The following is a 15,082-nucleotide window of genomic DNA, read 5'->3' as shown; positions in this document are numbered from 1 at the left end:
AGTATTCTGTTCCACCTCAGAAAAAAATCCACTTCTTTCCAGCCAGAGTGTTGAAGTTAGAAAAAGTTCATTGCAATACCTGGACAGAGATGAACACAAGTTTGACTTAAAAAATAAATCTTGAACACAGGTGAAAATATTATTTTTTAAAAGACTAACAATTAAAATTCAAAAGAGATTTAATGGATTTAGTTAATAACTGTGAAATCTGTTTCTCTGAACTTCTCTATCCTTAGTCATCCTCAGCAGCAGATTTGGCTGTGCCATTCTGCAGAGGGGAATGTTGTGTATCTGGTTGATTGTCTTCAGGGCAGTGGGTTTTTTACTTTTCTCAATTTAGGGCAACTAAATTGGGTTTGATCCTAAATACATTCTGTATTTCATCAGCATTTAAAACAAATGGATGCTACAGTAATGTGTGATGCTCAATAAGCAAATCACAACATTTTCTTTCTTTAAATCTTCTCCTTTCAAAATGGCCAGGAAAAAAAAAAAGGCAGAAAGGTTATAACAGCCTAATAAAACTTCCAGGGTACTCTGCAAGTATAGATTGCTGGAGAATTATGTCATTTTTCTCCTTTTACTCTGAATGTTGTTGTTCTGCAAACCTTATGCAGAACTCCATGTGGAGTTATTTAGGGAAGGCTAGAGGTATTTAGGAAGATTAGAGAAATGCAGAGGATCATGGGGGCTAGGTAACCAAAAAGGAGAGTGAGGAGAATTTGTAAATGTCTGCACAAATACAGCAGTGCTGGTGGAAAATACATTGGAGAAGAGGGTATGGATTAAAAAATATTATCCCAATATATTAAACCAGTGTACTTCTATCTGCAGGTTTTTCTTGCAGTACAGTCCTGCTGTCTCCCTGTCTGGGGCAAGGGCACAAAGTGATGCAGGGCCGTGAGTGCCACCAGAAAGTTGCTTCTGTTTGAGGCCCTTTAGCGTCCAGGGGAGAGGATGAGTCTCACAGACACGTTTCAGGGCTGCAGCTGGATTGGGGGGTGGCTTTGGGCATGGAAGGGCAAGCCCTGAGGGCTGCTCCAGCTTACCCATGGAAGTGTTCCACCAAGGGGACAAAACTGTACAACTTCTGCTCAATAGGGTCCTTTTGGCTTGTTAGTATGCAGCTGACTCCTTTTACACCTGGCAAAACTGCAACAGTTCATGTATCTAACCATGTATGGTCACTTATTGCAAAAAAACACTCGACTATGCCTTCAATTAATTTGAACATGTTTCAGATACATCCAGACAGCCATTTTTGCCTTCTGATTTGCAGCTGCATTTCACAAAGAAAGAGCTTGAAAAAATTATCCAATATGTTGGAGATTGATTTCATAAAATCTCAGTAGCAACTTCATATAAAAGAAATGCCCTATATGAATTATAATTTCATCCAATAACCACAGTTTCTTTAATAATCCTCAACTTCAGCTCACCTGAGTTTCCATGCTGAATAGTCTTTCAGGTCCCCTCCATTTTCCACAGTAGAAAAGCTGTGTTCATCTATCAGGTTTTAACTAAATTGCTAAAAGCAGCTACACTAGCTTTGAATTATTTAAGATTGCCTACCCAATGCTTCTACAGAAAACTGGAATGTCTCAGCCACCAAACACCAATTCCTGATTCTCCAGGGAAGATCCTTTTGCCCCTGTTTACAGCTTTTCTCATCTACCAATAACAACTGGAAAGCCAATGTGCTTTTAATAAGCTATTTCCTAGAAAGTGTGTCTATCTAAGTTTTCCCTAATATTTTGATGATTTTTACTTGATAGTGATTGAAAATATTTTAGTTTTTCTCCTCTATCTTCTCAGGAATACATTCATGTCTAGGAAGAATAGGTAGAATCCCACAAGCAGATTCTATGTGCTTTACTAGAAAATCCACAATCTCAGCAAGATACTTAGGGGAGAACTTATGGACTTCTTTTTTTTTTTCATTCTAAATACTTTAAATTACTTACCTGTAAATCAAACAAATTAATTTCTTGAAAATTTTATTTAGTGAGTAATGTAAGAAGTTGAGGTATTTTTCTCAGAAAACTACGTCTTTGGCTTCTAATTTTAAAAATGTAACTCACTTATCTTTCAGTAAAGGAAATAAAAACCTACTTAAGAATGCATAAAATTATTCTTCATTTAAAATTACATCTGTATTTTAGTGGCTTAGCTAAAAGGTTGATTTTGAACACTAATAAAAGTGTTTCTGTTATGTTTTTATTTGGGAATTTCAGCTACTTAATTTCTACAGTTGAAAATATTTTGTCTAGTAGATTCTGGCCCTGTAACGTCTAGCAATTTTAAAAGACAGCATGAACTGGCTAATTCTACCACCTTTTTTTTTTTACTCTTGGCAATGGGATCAATAAGGAATCTGATCACTATTATTTGTTGCTTTATATACAGAAGTGTTGCACGTGTAAAAATTTTACAGAAGAAAAGTGATATTATTTAATGCACCAAAAAACCTGCTGTCTAAAACTTCTTGTACAATATTGGAGATATATTTTTCTATCTTTTACTTTCTTAGACTGAAGTCCTGATTAAAGTAGTTTTATTTTTGCTAAGGCTTGGACAGAAAATACCAGGTACTTCTTTGGTTTATGCTTTTTGGGTTTTTTTTGCAGGGATTACATTTTCTGCCAGGCCAAGGCTGATCATCTGGGAAAGAAATCTGTCTCGTTTTTAAAAATCTGAGTTCTAGCTTGCCTTTTGTAAAACCACAGGGCAATCTGCTTTTCAATCCAATCACATGTACCCAATGTGAACTTTCAAGCAGTCATAAAAGGCAGAGCAATGATCCTGATTTCAGTGGTGTCTGTAGCACTCCAGGACACTCATGTGGAGGAAGTCATTCTAAGGTAGGTGCTTCTGAAGAACAGACACACACCATTTTCAGGTTAAAGCATGAAAATTGAGGTTTCTTTCATTTTTTATCTGCAAAGCTTTCTTGTTTAAAACCATTTTGGCTTACATACAGAAGTAATTCCTATGGCTTTATATATGCTTAGATTATGTTGTTAAAGGATGCTACTTTCATGAGACCGAATAATCTGTGATTATCCTCTACGTAAAAGCATGAGGAACCACAGTAACGGCTGTAAAGTAATGGCAGCAGGTACTTCTCTTTGTCTCCTGCAGGTCCATGACTAGTTGGGGTAACAAACCAATTCATAGGTAGTAGGTGGTGCAGAAAAGCTGAGATATTCAGGGATCCATATAACTCCAAGTCCTTTAAGAGAAAAGTGAGAGAATGGTTCTTCTGTGCACCATCACCCCACCAAGGATAGCGCGGCCCCTCAGTTTGGGAAGGACGTTGAGATGCTCGAGCGCATCCAGAGAAGAGCGACAAGGCTGGAGAGGGGCTGGGAACACAAACCCTGTGAGGAATGGGTGAGGGAGCTGGGGGTGTTTAGCCTGGAGAAAAGAGACTCAGGGGTGACCTTATCACTCTGTACAGCTCCCTGAAAGGTGGCTGTGATCAGGTGGGGTTGGGCTCTTTCTCCAGGCAGCACTGACAGAACCAGAGGTCACAGTCTCAAGCTGAGTCAGTGGAAATACAGGTTGGATATTAGGAAGAAGTTTTTCACAGAAAGAGTGATAAAATATTGGAATGGCCTGCCTGGGGAGGTGGTGGAGTCACCAACCCTGGATGTGTTAAAAAAAAGACTGGATATGGCACTCAGTGCCATGGTTTAGTTAAGGTGTTTAGGGCATGGGTTGGACTTCATGATCTTGAAGGTTTCTTCCAACCTAGTGATTCTATGTGTGAATCTGTGTGTGTTTTGCAGCCTGCAATGGAGATGTGACAGTTCCACTTATTTGTGTTACCTCTTGGAAGCAGACTTTGTCCAGGCATTGGTTCATTGCAGGGCTCTTGATGATTATGAGGGAGATGCTCTTGTTTTTAATATATCCTTTTAAAAGCTTTCCTAAATAGGCACTTAGGTTTCAAGCACAGAAGCAGGGCTTAGTCAAAGTCTGCTGATCCTCACAGTAATTTTAAAAGTTTTTATTCATAATATTTTTGAACACAGAATTGGTGTGCTTTGTGAGCTCTTCATTCACTTCCACAGAAAAATTGCTGTAAAAGATAGGACTGGGAATGTCATCATATATCTGATTTGCCAAGTGAAAACACAGTGGATAGTTTTATTAATATAAAAGTAGAGAGGTGGGAAGAGGATTTTTATTTTAGAGGTTCATTGATTAACTACACGTATGTCAGAGGCAGTTATCCTATTTTAAGAAAATTGTAGAGTCATCAAGAAGAAAAATAGTACCAAAGATAGCAGTGCCACCATAAGGTTTTAAGTGTACAGATTTAACTCTATGATCCCTTCTTACACTGGTGGGCACTGGCAGGTATTGTTTTGTTGTCTTTGACACATTTTGGTATCTGCTACTATGAGGGGGCTTTTATATTTTCAAAGCTTAAGGCTAGTAAAGCAGAATACTTCCTGCAAGATGTTGATTACAAGTGGGTGTGGTGTATAGATAAAGAAATCTTTATCATTTGCTGTCTTGCCCTCCTTCCTGTCCCTGCCCAGTACAATTTTTTGGAAGATAAACTTAAGGAAAATTGACTGTCAAGTGCAAGAAAATGTAAATTTCTTTTTAAATGTACTGAAATACCAGCTTCTGTTATCTTTGGAATAAAATATCCTTACATGCTTAGAAGTTGGCACGTGAGAATAAGTTGCTCTTCAGTTCTGCCAGTGATACAGACTTCATATTTAGGTAATTGTATCCATAAACCAATTTCATTATCTCTGTAAAACTGGATATATTGAGGATGGTTCCTGGTAAACTGAGATAAAGTATGTTGGAATGCCTTAGAAGTTATTTTTAGAACAGGGCAAAGTGTAGCCATGAAAAAAGATTATTAATTTTTTTATATATGTGCCAAGAAATTATTATATGCTTCAATTGAACTTATCCTGGATGTTGTGGTCTGGATACTTGATTCCCTTTGAGGAATCAACAGGGTGGACAAAGGAAGTGGAATTACTACTGCTGGTGTTATAGGGATGCAACAACATCTGAATGGCTGAGAAATTACTTGTTATAGATTAGAATAATAAACCTATTGTAAGTCAAGATATCAAGATGAATGGTGAAGGTTGGATATGGAAAGAGGTAAGTTTTGTGGCGGTTTCTCATTTTGTGTGTATGTGTAGATAAAGTTTACATTTTATTTTTCAGGACTGTTACCACATTTGACCATTTTCCACTACATCTTTAAGATGTATATTGTGTGGGACAGCCTGGTTTGTTAGTGCTTAGTAAGTCCTTAAAGCTGCATACATAGAGAGGGGCTGCTTCAAATCATGAGCTTGTGTAAGGGATGCAGATTTGAGCCATGCTGTATGTAAGTGGCTGTGGCAGGGCCCTTGGACATGCTTTCAATATCTGTACCCTGTAGGGCACCTTCATAATGGCAAGAGAGGCTTTACTGTAACTGTGAATTTATTTCTCTTTGCTCCTTTTCCAATTCTGTCATACTTGAAAATGCCATTTGCTTCATCTCAAATAACAGTTGAAGAGACAGACGCATGAAATTCACTGCAGTGCAAAGTGAGATAGAATAAATACAAATTTCTATCCACTAATACAGTCCTTAGTACGAAGCTGCTTTCTGAACTGGTGGGAGCCAGTAAAGGCTGACAGTTATGGTAAAAGTGGCATCATTATCATACTGGCTTCTGAGTTTTGATGGGTTTTAACAGGCTAATAATTAGGTCTGATATGTAGTGCCCTTCTGGCTGCCTTTGGGAAACAAATTATTTGGTGAATTTAAAATTAGTTGTTTATAGTGTCCCCATATAAACATGGCTATTCCAAAGCTTTTGTGGCCACAGTTCTGGAATTTCAGTACAGTTACACGCAGTGATCTGGCATTGAAAAATACCAGTGGAAGTATTGTAAAAAGGTCTCTTCAGTAAAATAACTTCTAGTTAGGGACAATACTACTTCCCAAATTGTTCTCAAATACGTCTCAAACAAATCCAGCAACTAAGACTCTTCAAAGAAAACTAAGAAGTGTATCCAGAGCTAATTCAGATCTTGAACAATACCTACATCTGAATGCTCACAAATACTGAAGTGACAAAACGTGATTTCAAGTCCAGTGGATTCATACTGGAAGCCAAAATAAATTTTTTCTGGTAGCCTTAGTTGGCCATATTGGAAGTTGTGGAAGTATTGATTACCTGAGAGCTTATCCACATGTGAGGTTCACGGACAGCAGATGAGCTGTGGATTTGCAGTGCCAGATCCTCCTCTGGATTACCCACAAATGTGGATTATTTATTTTTTTATTTTTACATACAAGTTAGAAGGTCCTTAGAAATGAAGGTAAATAGCTTTGTATGTAATGCTTTCAATAGTATCAGCACAGGGAGTTAGTGAGATGTAAATTCACACCCCAGTGTACTGTGTCCTAATTTCTCCAAGCCCTAGGGCCATCTTGTTCCTGAATGAGAGCACCCAGTTAGAGGTTTAAATGCATTTATTAAGGTTTCTAATTGTCCTACTGTTGAATAACCTAAAGCATTTCTGCCTTGATGGAGAATGAGCTACTTAATCATGGAGACTGCACAGGTTCAGTTTGCATCTGGGCTTTGGTTTTGTTTCTTTTTGCTAGAACCTTTCGCCTTATTTGGCAGGCAGAACATTGGAACACAGACTCTTCCATGACTTTGAAACAGGCATTTTGAAGTAACGTTTCCAATGCTGGACAGCAAATAGTTCTACTTAAATAAATACAAGTGGATGTTAGTTTTAGTGTGAACTGGTATAAGCAGAAATTCAGTGTGATCTATAACCATATATTCCCACCTGCCTTCATTTATCTGTTCTCCCTGGGCTTTCAGATGGGACGTAGCACACCTGTGCCAGCAGTCAGGTTGGGAATATCAGTTGGGAATGTGTAGTGGTGTGCTGTTTCTAGCTGACTCCTATTTGTTATCAGGCCCAGTCTAACTAGGTCATTGTAAGCTATCTCTTCTTTTGAACAATGTTAATGTAGTACAGTTCTGCATTTGGCTAAAAACTTTTAGCAAAACAGTTGTTTCTTCAGTGTAGAATTTAGTCAGGTGCTTTTGTCTCTGATTAAAATATGGCTTGCACATGTGCTGGAGCAGTATTTCAGCCATGGTGGGGTGACAGCAGCTGTTACCCTATGATGCTGTGTGACACAGTGAATTAAGCTGAAAGCAGCAAGCTTTTTTGTGTTCTTTAGTTACAGTAAAACATCTGGATATTGTATGCAGAGAGGCGACCTACTCTGACACTTTCCTGTCAAGGCACACTTCCTCACTACTACCTCCCCAAAAAACTATTTAATGCTAAGAAAAGTTCCAGAAAGAAAAGGAGTCACAAATACCAAGTTTTAAGCCTGGTGTATGTGTGATGTTCGGGTTGAGGGGATTTTTTAATTAATATCACAGAATTACAGATATGTACAATACATGTGCCAATCCCTGTATTTAAAAAAATACTATTTTAGCAGATTATGGTGCTACAAACATGTTAAACTTGGGATAGTTTTACTACCTAAACTATCCTGCAGTATAGTGAGATGATCATCTGGGGTTTGGATTCTGTTTGTGTGTTTTTCATGAGTAGGCCAAGCTGTTTACAGTTGATGCCTAATTGCTGATTTCCTTTCTGCAGAAGAGTGGCTTCAGGAGCTGTGGGCAGCCATACCATGCTAGACCCTGCTGGCAGCAGCAGCAGGGCTGGGAAGTTTTTATAATTAGAAGCCTCATATGTTTCTGCTACTGGGGATGCTGCGCCTGAGACTTGGTTATGGTTTGCTGTGAGGAAAAAAAACCTAAAAAATAAAAAACGCTTAAGATGCCTTCTACACAGAACTGAGCCCAGCCCTGCCTTCCTCCGCCGCTGGACGGGAGCACACGGAGCAAGGAGGGAGGCTGCCGGTGCCGCCGCTGCACAAAGCCCAGATGGGAGCGATTTTGCCCTCAGGGCGCTGGCGGCAGGAGCGGGGCTGGCTCAGGGGCGCTGCCCGGGCGCCGTCCGGCTGCAGGGGGGCTTCGGGCCGGGCCCCTCGTCCGGCGCTCGCCTCGCACACGACGCCGAGCTTGCAGGGCCGGCGGCCGCCGCTGATGCTCCGGCCGCTGCCTCCGCCCGCCATTGGCCGTGCACAACCCTCCCCCGCTCCCCTCCCCTCCCGGAGCGGCAGGCGCCGGGCAGCGGGGCTCGGGCGCTCCGCGGCAGCGGCGGGAGCCGCGGCGAGCGGGGCGCGGGCGCTCCCCGAGCGGGCGCGCCCGGCCAGCGGCGCCTGGGCTGGGCCGGACCGGGGCCGCCCCCGCCGGCGGCTGAGGTTGAGCCGCGCCCGCGCGCTGCAGCCCCGCAGCCCCCCCCGCCCCGCGCCTGCAGCGGGGACGGGAGGCGGCGGCGGCGGCTGCCCCTGGCCCGCCGTGCCCCGGCCGGGGCCGCGCGGGTCGTTCCGGGAGCAGGGCGGCTCCTCCTCCATGCGCCGCGCTGCCCGCAGCGCCCGGCTGCCCCGCGGAGCGCGGGGGCGGCGGGAGGCGGCGCGGGGCCGCGCGGAGGATGCCGGCGGGCGGCGGGGCGGCGCGGGCCCCCGGCGGGGCGCGCTCCCTCAGCCCCACCGCGCTGTCCCGCAGCCTGTCCCGCCTGCGCGAGCAGCGCGCCCGCTCGCGGGCTATGCTGGCCCTGGGGGTCACGCAGATGGTGCTCGGCTGCCTCATCGTGGCCGTCAGCTTCGCCGCCCTGGCGCTCACCACCTCGGCCCGTGTCCGCCACTCCTGCCCCTTCTGGGCCGGCTTCTCGGTGAGTCGGGGGGCGCGGGAGGGGCGGGCGGGACCGCCGCCGGCGCCTCAGCGATGCGCGGCCGCCCGCCAGGTGGGACGCGGGTGGCGATTGCGGGCCTCGGCGCCCTCCCCGCGCTGAGGCGGGCAGGTGAGCTCCTCGATCGGCTGCGCCCTGTTCAGCACGGCTACGGCGCTTCCCCCGGCCCGCAGCAGCGCGGTGGCACTTCCACCTCTCATTTGGAAGGGCTGGCCAAGGTGGATTGGGTTTTATTTACAGCGTCGAGTGAAAGTTGGGATGACAAATGAGCCTCTGGCGTTGCCTCTGCCGCCGGTGCCCGTTCTATCGGCGCTGAGTTGGGCTCACCTTGAGAGCGGCCGGCGCTCAGGGTCTGGCGCGGCTGCAAATTCAGCCGCGAGTCGTGAGGTGCTGGAGGTGACCAAACGGGACGAGCACAGCAGGAATGGGATTTAAGGTACATACACGGCGTGGAAGAGTTGTGCCGAGGAGAGCGCGAGTGCGCCAGGAGAAAGGTGGAAAGGCTGTGGCTTTGGGGCACCCGAGAGCCCTGAGAGAAGCTGGGGTTCGCCTTGGGGGAGGCTGCTGGTCTGAGGGAAAAGCTTGTTTGTTCTGAGCGGAAATTGGGGTCCTTCTGATTCCTTTGTGTTATCCTGTTCACTTTCTATTGTGTCCTGGTAGCACAAATTTAAAACAAACAAACAAACAAAAAAAAAAGAGTTGATAATCTGACTCAGGTGGGTCTCATTTAGTGCAGATCATGAGTGGCTGCATCTGTGTGTGGGCACAGTGCACACATGGACACGTTAAGATAATCCTGCTTCATGAAAGTTTTTCTCATAAGCAGTGAAATGGGGCTTGAAATTTATGAAGAATTAGGCATTTGTAACAGAGGGCATTGGTAACAGACTCTGTGCTATTGGTTAAGATTTGCTCCATTTAATTTAATGCGTTACTGGTTTCAATTATGTCTCTTCAGCTCTTTTAACGGACCAGAGAGTTTTCAACTTGAAATGTGCTTGTTAGAAACCAGAGAATTAGATAAAATATTTTGGGTTATTTAGTTTTAAGCATGTGGTGGAAAAGGTGTAATTTTTTTTAAAACCTTAAACTATTTAATATGCTCTTATGCAGAATATTACTTTTTTTTCCTGGGTCCTTCAGAGCAGAAGAGTAGTTCTGGATTAATTATTTAGATATCTTTCTTGATTTTGTTGTATTTTATTCTAGTCTTGAAAAGAAATATGAGTTTACACTAATAGCATTGATGTTGTAATAGTCATTCTATTGAATTTGATCCTCTGCAAGATAATATGCAATTATTTGTTGTGATGAGGTGTGAATTTTAGGTTCATAATCTGGCTGCTTACATATTAATGTGCTACTGAACCAACACAGCTCAGGCAGCCTTTATTTCTTACCTCGACAGAGTGAGCAGGAATATGCATAACTGCTTGTGGATTCCAGTAAGCACAACTTTTTCAATAGTACCTTTTCCCCCACCTCCTGTGTTCTGTGTGCAAAGACACTTCTGGTGCTTATTCTTATGCTCCAAGATAGGCTGCTTTCCTTACTGTGGATGCTTTCTACTCTTCTCTCTGTGCAGTGTATGTCACAGAAAATGTGTTTGCATGCATGCTGGTTGCTCACCAGAGACACCAAACCCGAGATTCCAGCCTGTGGTAGAACGGGTGCAAGGCTCAGGGAATTGCAGGACTGCTGACTAGAAGGCCTTGTTTTCCTGTGTTATCAGAATGAGGCAGGTGTACCTTGTTTCCTAAACTAAGAGTTTCCTTTCTGAAAAAATAATTCTACCTTATAAATGAGCTGTCTGAGCATTAGAATAAACCTAGTTTCCTCCTATTATCCTTTCCTCTAAGCCTCAAGAACTAAGAGGAAATAGAGCAGTTTTTGAAACATGATGAGCCCTAAAGAACTTTTTGAAGTTAGTTGATTACAAAGCCCTTTCTAAAAGCCCTTTTGAGGTATTTAGTGGATTTAACAAACACTAGATATATCATCACTCACAGCTGAAAAATGTTTCTGTGGAAGAGTAACAGTGTTTACCTTGCTTCTGTAAAATGCAGTTAAAGAAATAACTACAGGTGGGTTTAAGTGACATGAGAGAAAAATAATGGAACTGTCTTTCCCGTCTTTATTTGGTGCCAAAATCAGACATCGATATTCACTGCCTTCACACTACTTCCCCCTCACTTCTTGGAAGTAAATAACTGAGTGGTTTGATATTAGACATTCTGAATCTATTTTTTTTTTGTGTGTGTTTATGTGATACTGTAGTTTTTAGTCATTAGAAATGCACATTGTAAAAGAGAGTAAGTAGTCTTGGCATTGATACTTTTCAGCAGTTTTTGACACCAGATGCCCTGTCAATATTAATGAAGGCTTCAAAAATTTGTTATGAGTCTTTCAAATGTTTTTGAAAATAATTTCCTAGTGTTTGTAACAGCTTAGATGGTTGAAAAAAATTTAAAAATAGATCAGTCTGCATATTAAACTCACGGAAAGTTTTGTAATCAAATGCAAGGAAAGGTTCTGATTTCTCACTTTCTTTTTCAAATCAAGTGACCATGTAAGTGAGAGCATATTTAAAGAACAAGGCACCATAATTTCCATAAAACTTTGAAGAGTGCAGAGTTTATTTAAGCAACATCCCATACCATGAACAGGTTATCTTTCGTAGCATTATGTTAGGAAGATACTTTTTATCTTCATATATTTTGTATTGAGACATTTTTAAGGTAATTAACCAGAGTCAACCTCACACTGAGCAAAAGGAAATTTGAGGTTTAGAGAAGGAGGTACTGGTTAATTCTCTGCATAGACAGCATTCATTGGCAAGACCTTGCAATCTGTGTGCTGAAATGCTTGGCAGCTTGTTCCCATTGCAGTTTCCTGAGAAAATGGTGATTTCTTCTTCACATTCTCTCAACTGGGTAAAAGAAAATGTTTTTTCATAGAAGGGAAATGAGCATAAGTGTCTTCGATCCTGTTAAGAACATCAAGAACAGAGTACTAGCCTCATTTTAATCATGGAAGGATAGGTCTCAAAATTAGGCTGTTCTGGTAGATCACTGAAAAGTATAAGCAGTGACAAGGTTATTTATCTCTCCTGTAGGTCTATAGTTGCTTGAATATGAGAAAATATTTGTACCCTCTTTGCCCTTTAAAATGCAAACTATATGCCAGTTTGTAGTGTGTTGGTTCTGTACATGCCCAGATTGAGGGAAATGCTTTAGTGGTGTTCATGGTTCCTGTCAGTGATGGGACAGCAGCAAACCACAGGCTGATGGTGCTGTGGGTATGTGACTGCAAAAGCAAATCTCACTTTGTGAAGTCATTTCTTCAAATTATTTAGAAGTTTGCAGAAAGATGTTTATCATGCTACCCCTCCCATCTTGATTTAAGAAAATTACCAGGCTTAGAGACCAGAATTCTCTCTAGCAGAGCAAAGTATTAATGAAATAAATCGTAAGATTGCCCAGTTTCTAAAATTACTCTGGCACTAGAAATCTTAGCAAGTGTATTCTTCTTGGAAATCTTAGCAAGTATATTCTTCTTGTATAAATCTTGCTGTGTATTCTTCTATCTCCTTTTTTATGTATGGTTACTTGACAGTTGTTGTGTTTTGTGTAGAAGTGTGTTACTGGAAGATCTTGTGCTGCCTTTCCTTTTTATTAAGTTTCTTCTCAATTGTGCCTCTTTTCATCCATATCCCATGTTCAGAGCAGATCAATTCTTCTGGCTTAAAAGCATCTTTAATGTAGAATGTTTTCAAGGTTCATGAAATACATGCTTTTTTTGTGTTCTTTGAAAAAGGAAACAGATATAAAGGGAGATTGTTTGTGTGAACTCAAACCCAACTTTTCTTTTATGGAAAATAGGAAATGTGTTATATACTTGTCTATTAACTGAGAAAGCTGAATGTAGGAGTCTTTTCTGTATTTTTCTGTGACATTGTACAAAATAGGTTTAAAAACCTCAGGTGGTGCTTAAAGGAGTTAACTTTCAAAAACTTCTACTTGTCTGTGATCCTGGCTGTTCCTCACATGCAGCAGGTTGTCCTGGCATGTTCCTGTACAGAATCATTGTGGAAGTGAAGGGGAGATGACAATAAAGATAATTTGTTAGCAGTTGTGGTTTTCTCTTCTTCTCCATTTCAGCTAAAGGGTTTTTATTTTTCCTTCCTCATATCCCTTGTTCTGTCTTCTTCTGGTATTTTCCATTATTTGTGGATAGTCAGGAGGAGTAGAGTGATAGTTGTAGCTTGGGACAAGGAACTTCAAGTTTGCATGAGAAGCCTCTTGTCAACAGTGTGACTGTGGAAGCAAAGCCAAGCTCCTTGAGAGAAAGTAACCTCACTGCTCCTGTGGTGTGATCCAGTGTTCTCTGAACTGGGACAGCCTGGAACACATTTATTCGTTTATTTGTCTTGGAGATGATTTTATGTCTAGGACTCCAAGGACAGCTTTCTTGCCCACCTGCTGTAGGTATAAATGAAACTCTTAACTCTATGGTTATCAAGTAGTTTTTCACCAAGTGTCCACTGTACTTCTGAGTGTGCTCTATGAGAACTCTGGATCATCTCTGGGAGTATGAGAACCCATAGTATGGATTGCTTAGTTGAGTATTCCTGGTTAACACACACACAGCCTGAGAGTTCAGCCTACAGCTTTCTTGGAGGGAACACTGTTTGCATGAGAGTATGTGACCAGATTCCTTCTCTTCAGAGGATTGGTCTAATAACAGATTCCAAATCTCTCGACTCATAGCCATGCTGATTAGTTTATCATCAACAATTTGTTATTCTGTGAAGTTTGCTGATGGTTCAGCAAATGTTCTAGATCTCTAAATACTCACTTTCAGGTTTCTTTTGGAGGAGTTTGTATTGCTGGTTTGGCAATTGGGTAGGTAAATTTCCACACAGAAAGTTTTTGGGAGACTTACCAGACCTCTAATGCAGATTATCAAATAGTCAAGCCCAGGGAACAAATGAAACTGATTTCTCTGTGTGGCTGTTGAAGATCTTATGTCATTCCAGAAAGATAATGCATCCACACACTGGGACAGTTACTTTGATGTTCCTTGCTTCAATTTGGTGAAATTTAGAAGACCAGGAAATGGATGACTTCAAAAATCCTACAATGACTTGGTAATCTTTTGCCTCTTCACAGTCCAGCTAATAAGTCCATGGTAGGTTTTTTGCCAGTGTGTTAGTCACAAAATAAAAGCTGTTCAATGGGATGATACATTTGAGAAAGTGGTACTATCACGTTTGACTGATCACTGCTAACTCCTCAGTTAGGAATTGTAAGGGGCAGTCACAGTTGTAGTTACCAATAGTGGAACCTTCAGTTATACATACTTGCAAAAGAATTACATTAACTTTGATTCTTTGAGACATTATCTGTTACTGTCTACTGCTGTATCCTTTATTAACTACCATCCCTGGGTTTTTCTGACTTCTTTTTGGATTTGCTAACACCTCAGGCACATCTTTCTTTTCCTTTGCAAGTTTGTCAGGGCTTTGAAATGTGAGCAGCCTGTGGAAGGAGGTCAGCTGTCTGGAACTTTGTGTCTCAGGAAGCCTGCTAGGGATGTGTGTTGTGGTACACAGTGTTGGTAAAAAAAAATCAGTCACCTGCACAGGCTTGCTTCTCACCTTCATAAAATGCACAAGGATTGCAATGTGTCTTGTCTAGGTGATGGATCATTATTAATTTTATTAGCATACTTGGTTTGTACATCCTGACAATATTGTGTGACAGACAAAATACCCAAAAACATCCAACCCAGAAAACCCATGAAGCTGTTAATAGATGCCAGTTAAAAGTGGCATTGGTGCACAAGAAGAGGTCATACACATCATAGAACATAAGAACTGAGAGACCTTGGGTGCATCCTCTGTGCTTTACGGAGTCTGTGGTCAGGCAGGGCTTTGGAACAGGACATTCATGGGTGAAAGTGTTGTTTCCATATCCTGATGGCATGATAGCAAATCAGCTGGACAGAGGAACACTTAGAAAGATGACAGCATTCCTTTTTAATTCTTTGAACTGTGCCTAGTAAAATAACTGTAACTTCTTGGGGATTTGAGGCTAAGTACAACCTTGAGATTTTTTTGTCTCCAGTGCACTAGAGAATAGCAGACTCATGGAAGGCAACATGATTTGTTTCATGAGGCACATCAGCTTTTATTGCTTCTGCGTGTGTTCTGTTACCTTAGCCTTAAGAGCAATTTAATTTAAAA

The 15,082-nt window shown here is 41.9% G+C and overlaps 1 protein-coding gene across 4 annotated transcripts in view; it reads left to right on the top strand.

The window, feature by feature from the left end:
• Window positions 1-8,613: 8,613 nt before the first annotated feature.
• The window catches only part of ENTREP2 (endosomal transmembrane epsin interactor 2), an 87,954-nt gene continuing 81,485 nt past the window's right edge, over window positions 8,614-15,082 (top strand). For 2 of the 4 annotated variants that reach the window (XM_053954632.1, XM_053954631.1), the window contains exon 1: window positions 8,615-8,817. In XM_053954632.1, coding sequence (XP_053810607.1) covers window positions 8,692-8,817 — 126 coding nt within the window. In that variant the 5' untranslated portion in view covers window positions 8,615-8,691. Of the gene's footprint in view, window positions 8,818-15,082 lie in introns of all 4 variants that reach the window. The other 2 variants (XM_053954634.1, XM_053954635.1) reach the window with 2 other exon arrangements.

This window comes from Vidua chalybeata, chromosome 13, assembly GCF_026979565.1.
Source record: "Vidua chalybeata isolate OUT-0048 chromosome 13, bVidCha1 merged haplotype, whole genome shotgun sequence".
NCBI classification, from domain to species: domain Eukaryota; kingdom Metazoa; phylum Chordata; class Aves; order Passeriformes; family Viduidae; genus Vidua; species Vidua chalybeata.
The sequence above is the reverse complement of the archived record's forward strand: the minus strand, read 5'-3'. Positions and strand labels throughout refer to the sequence as shown.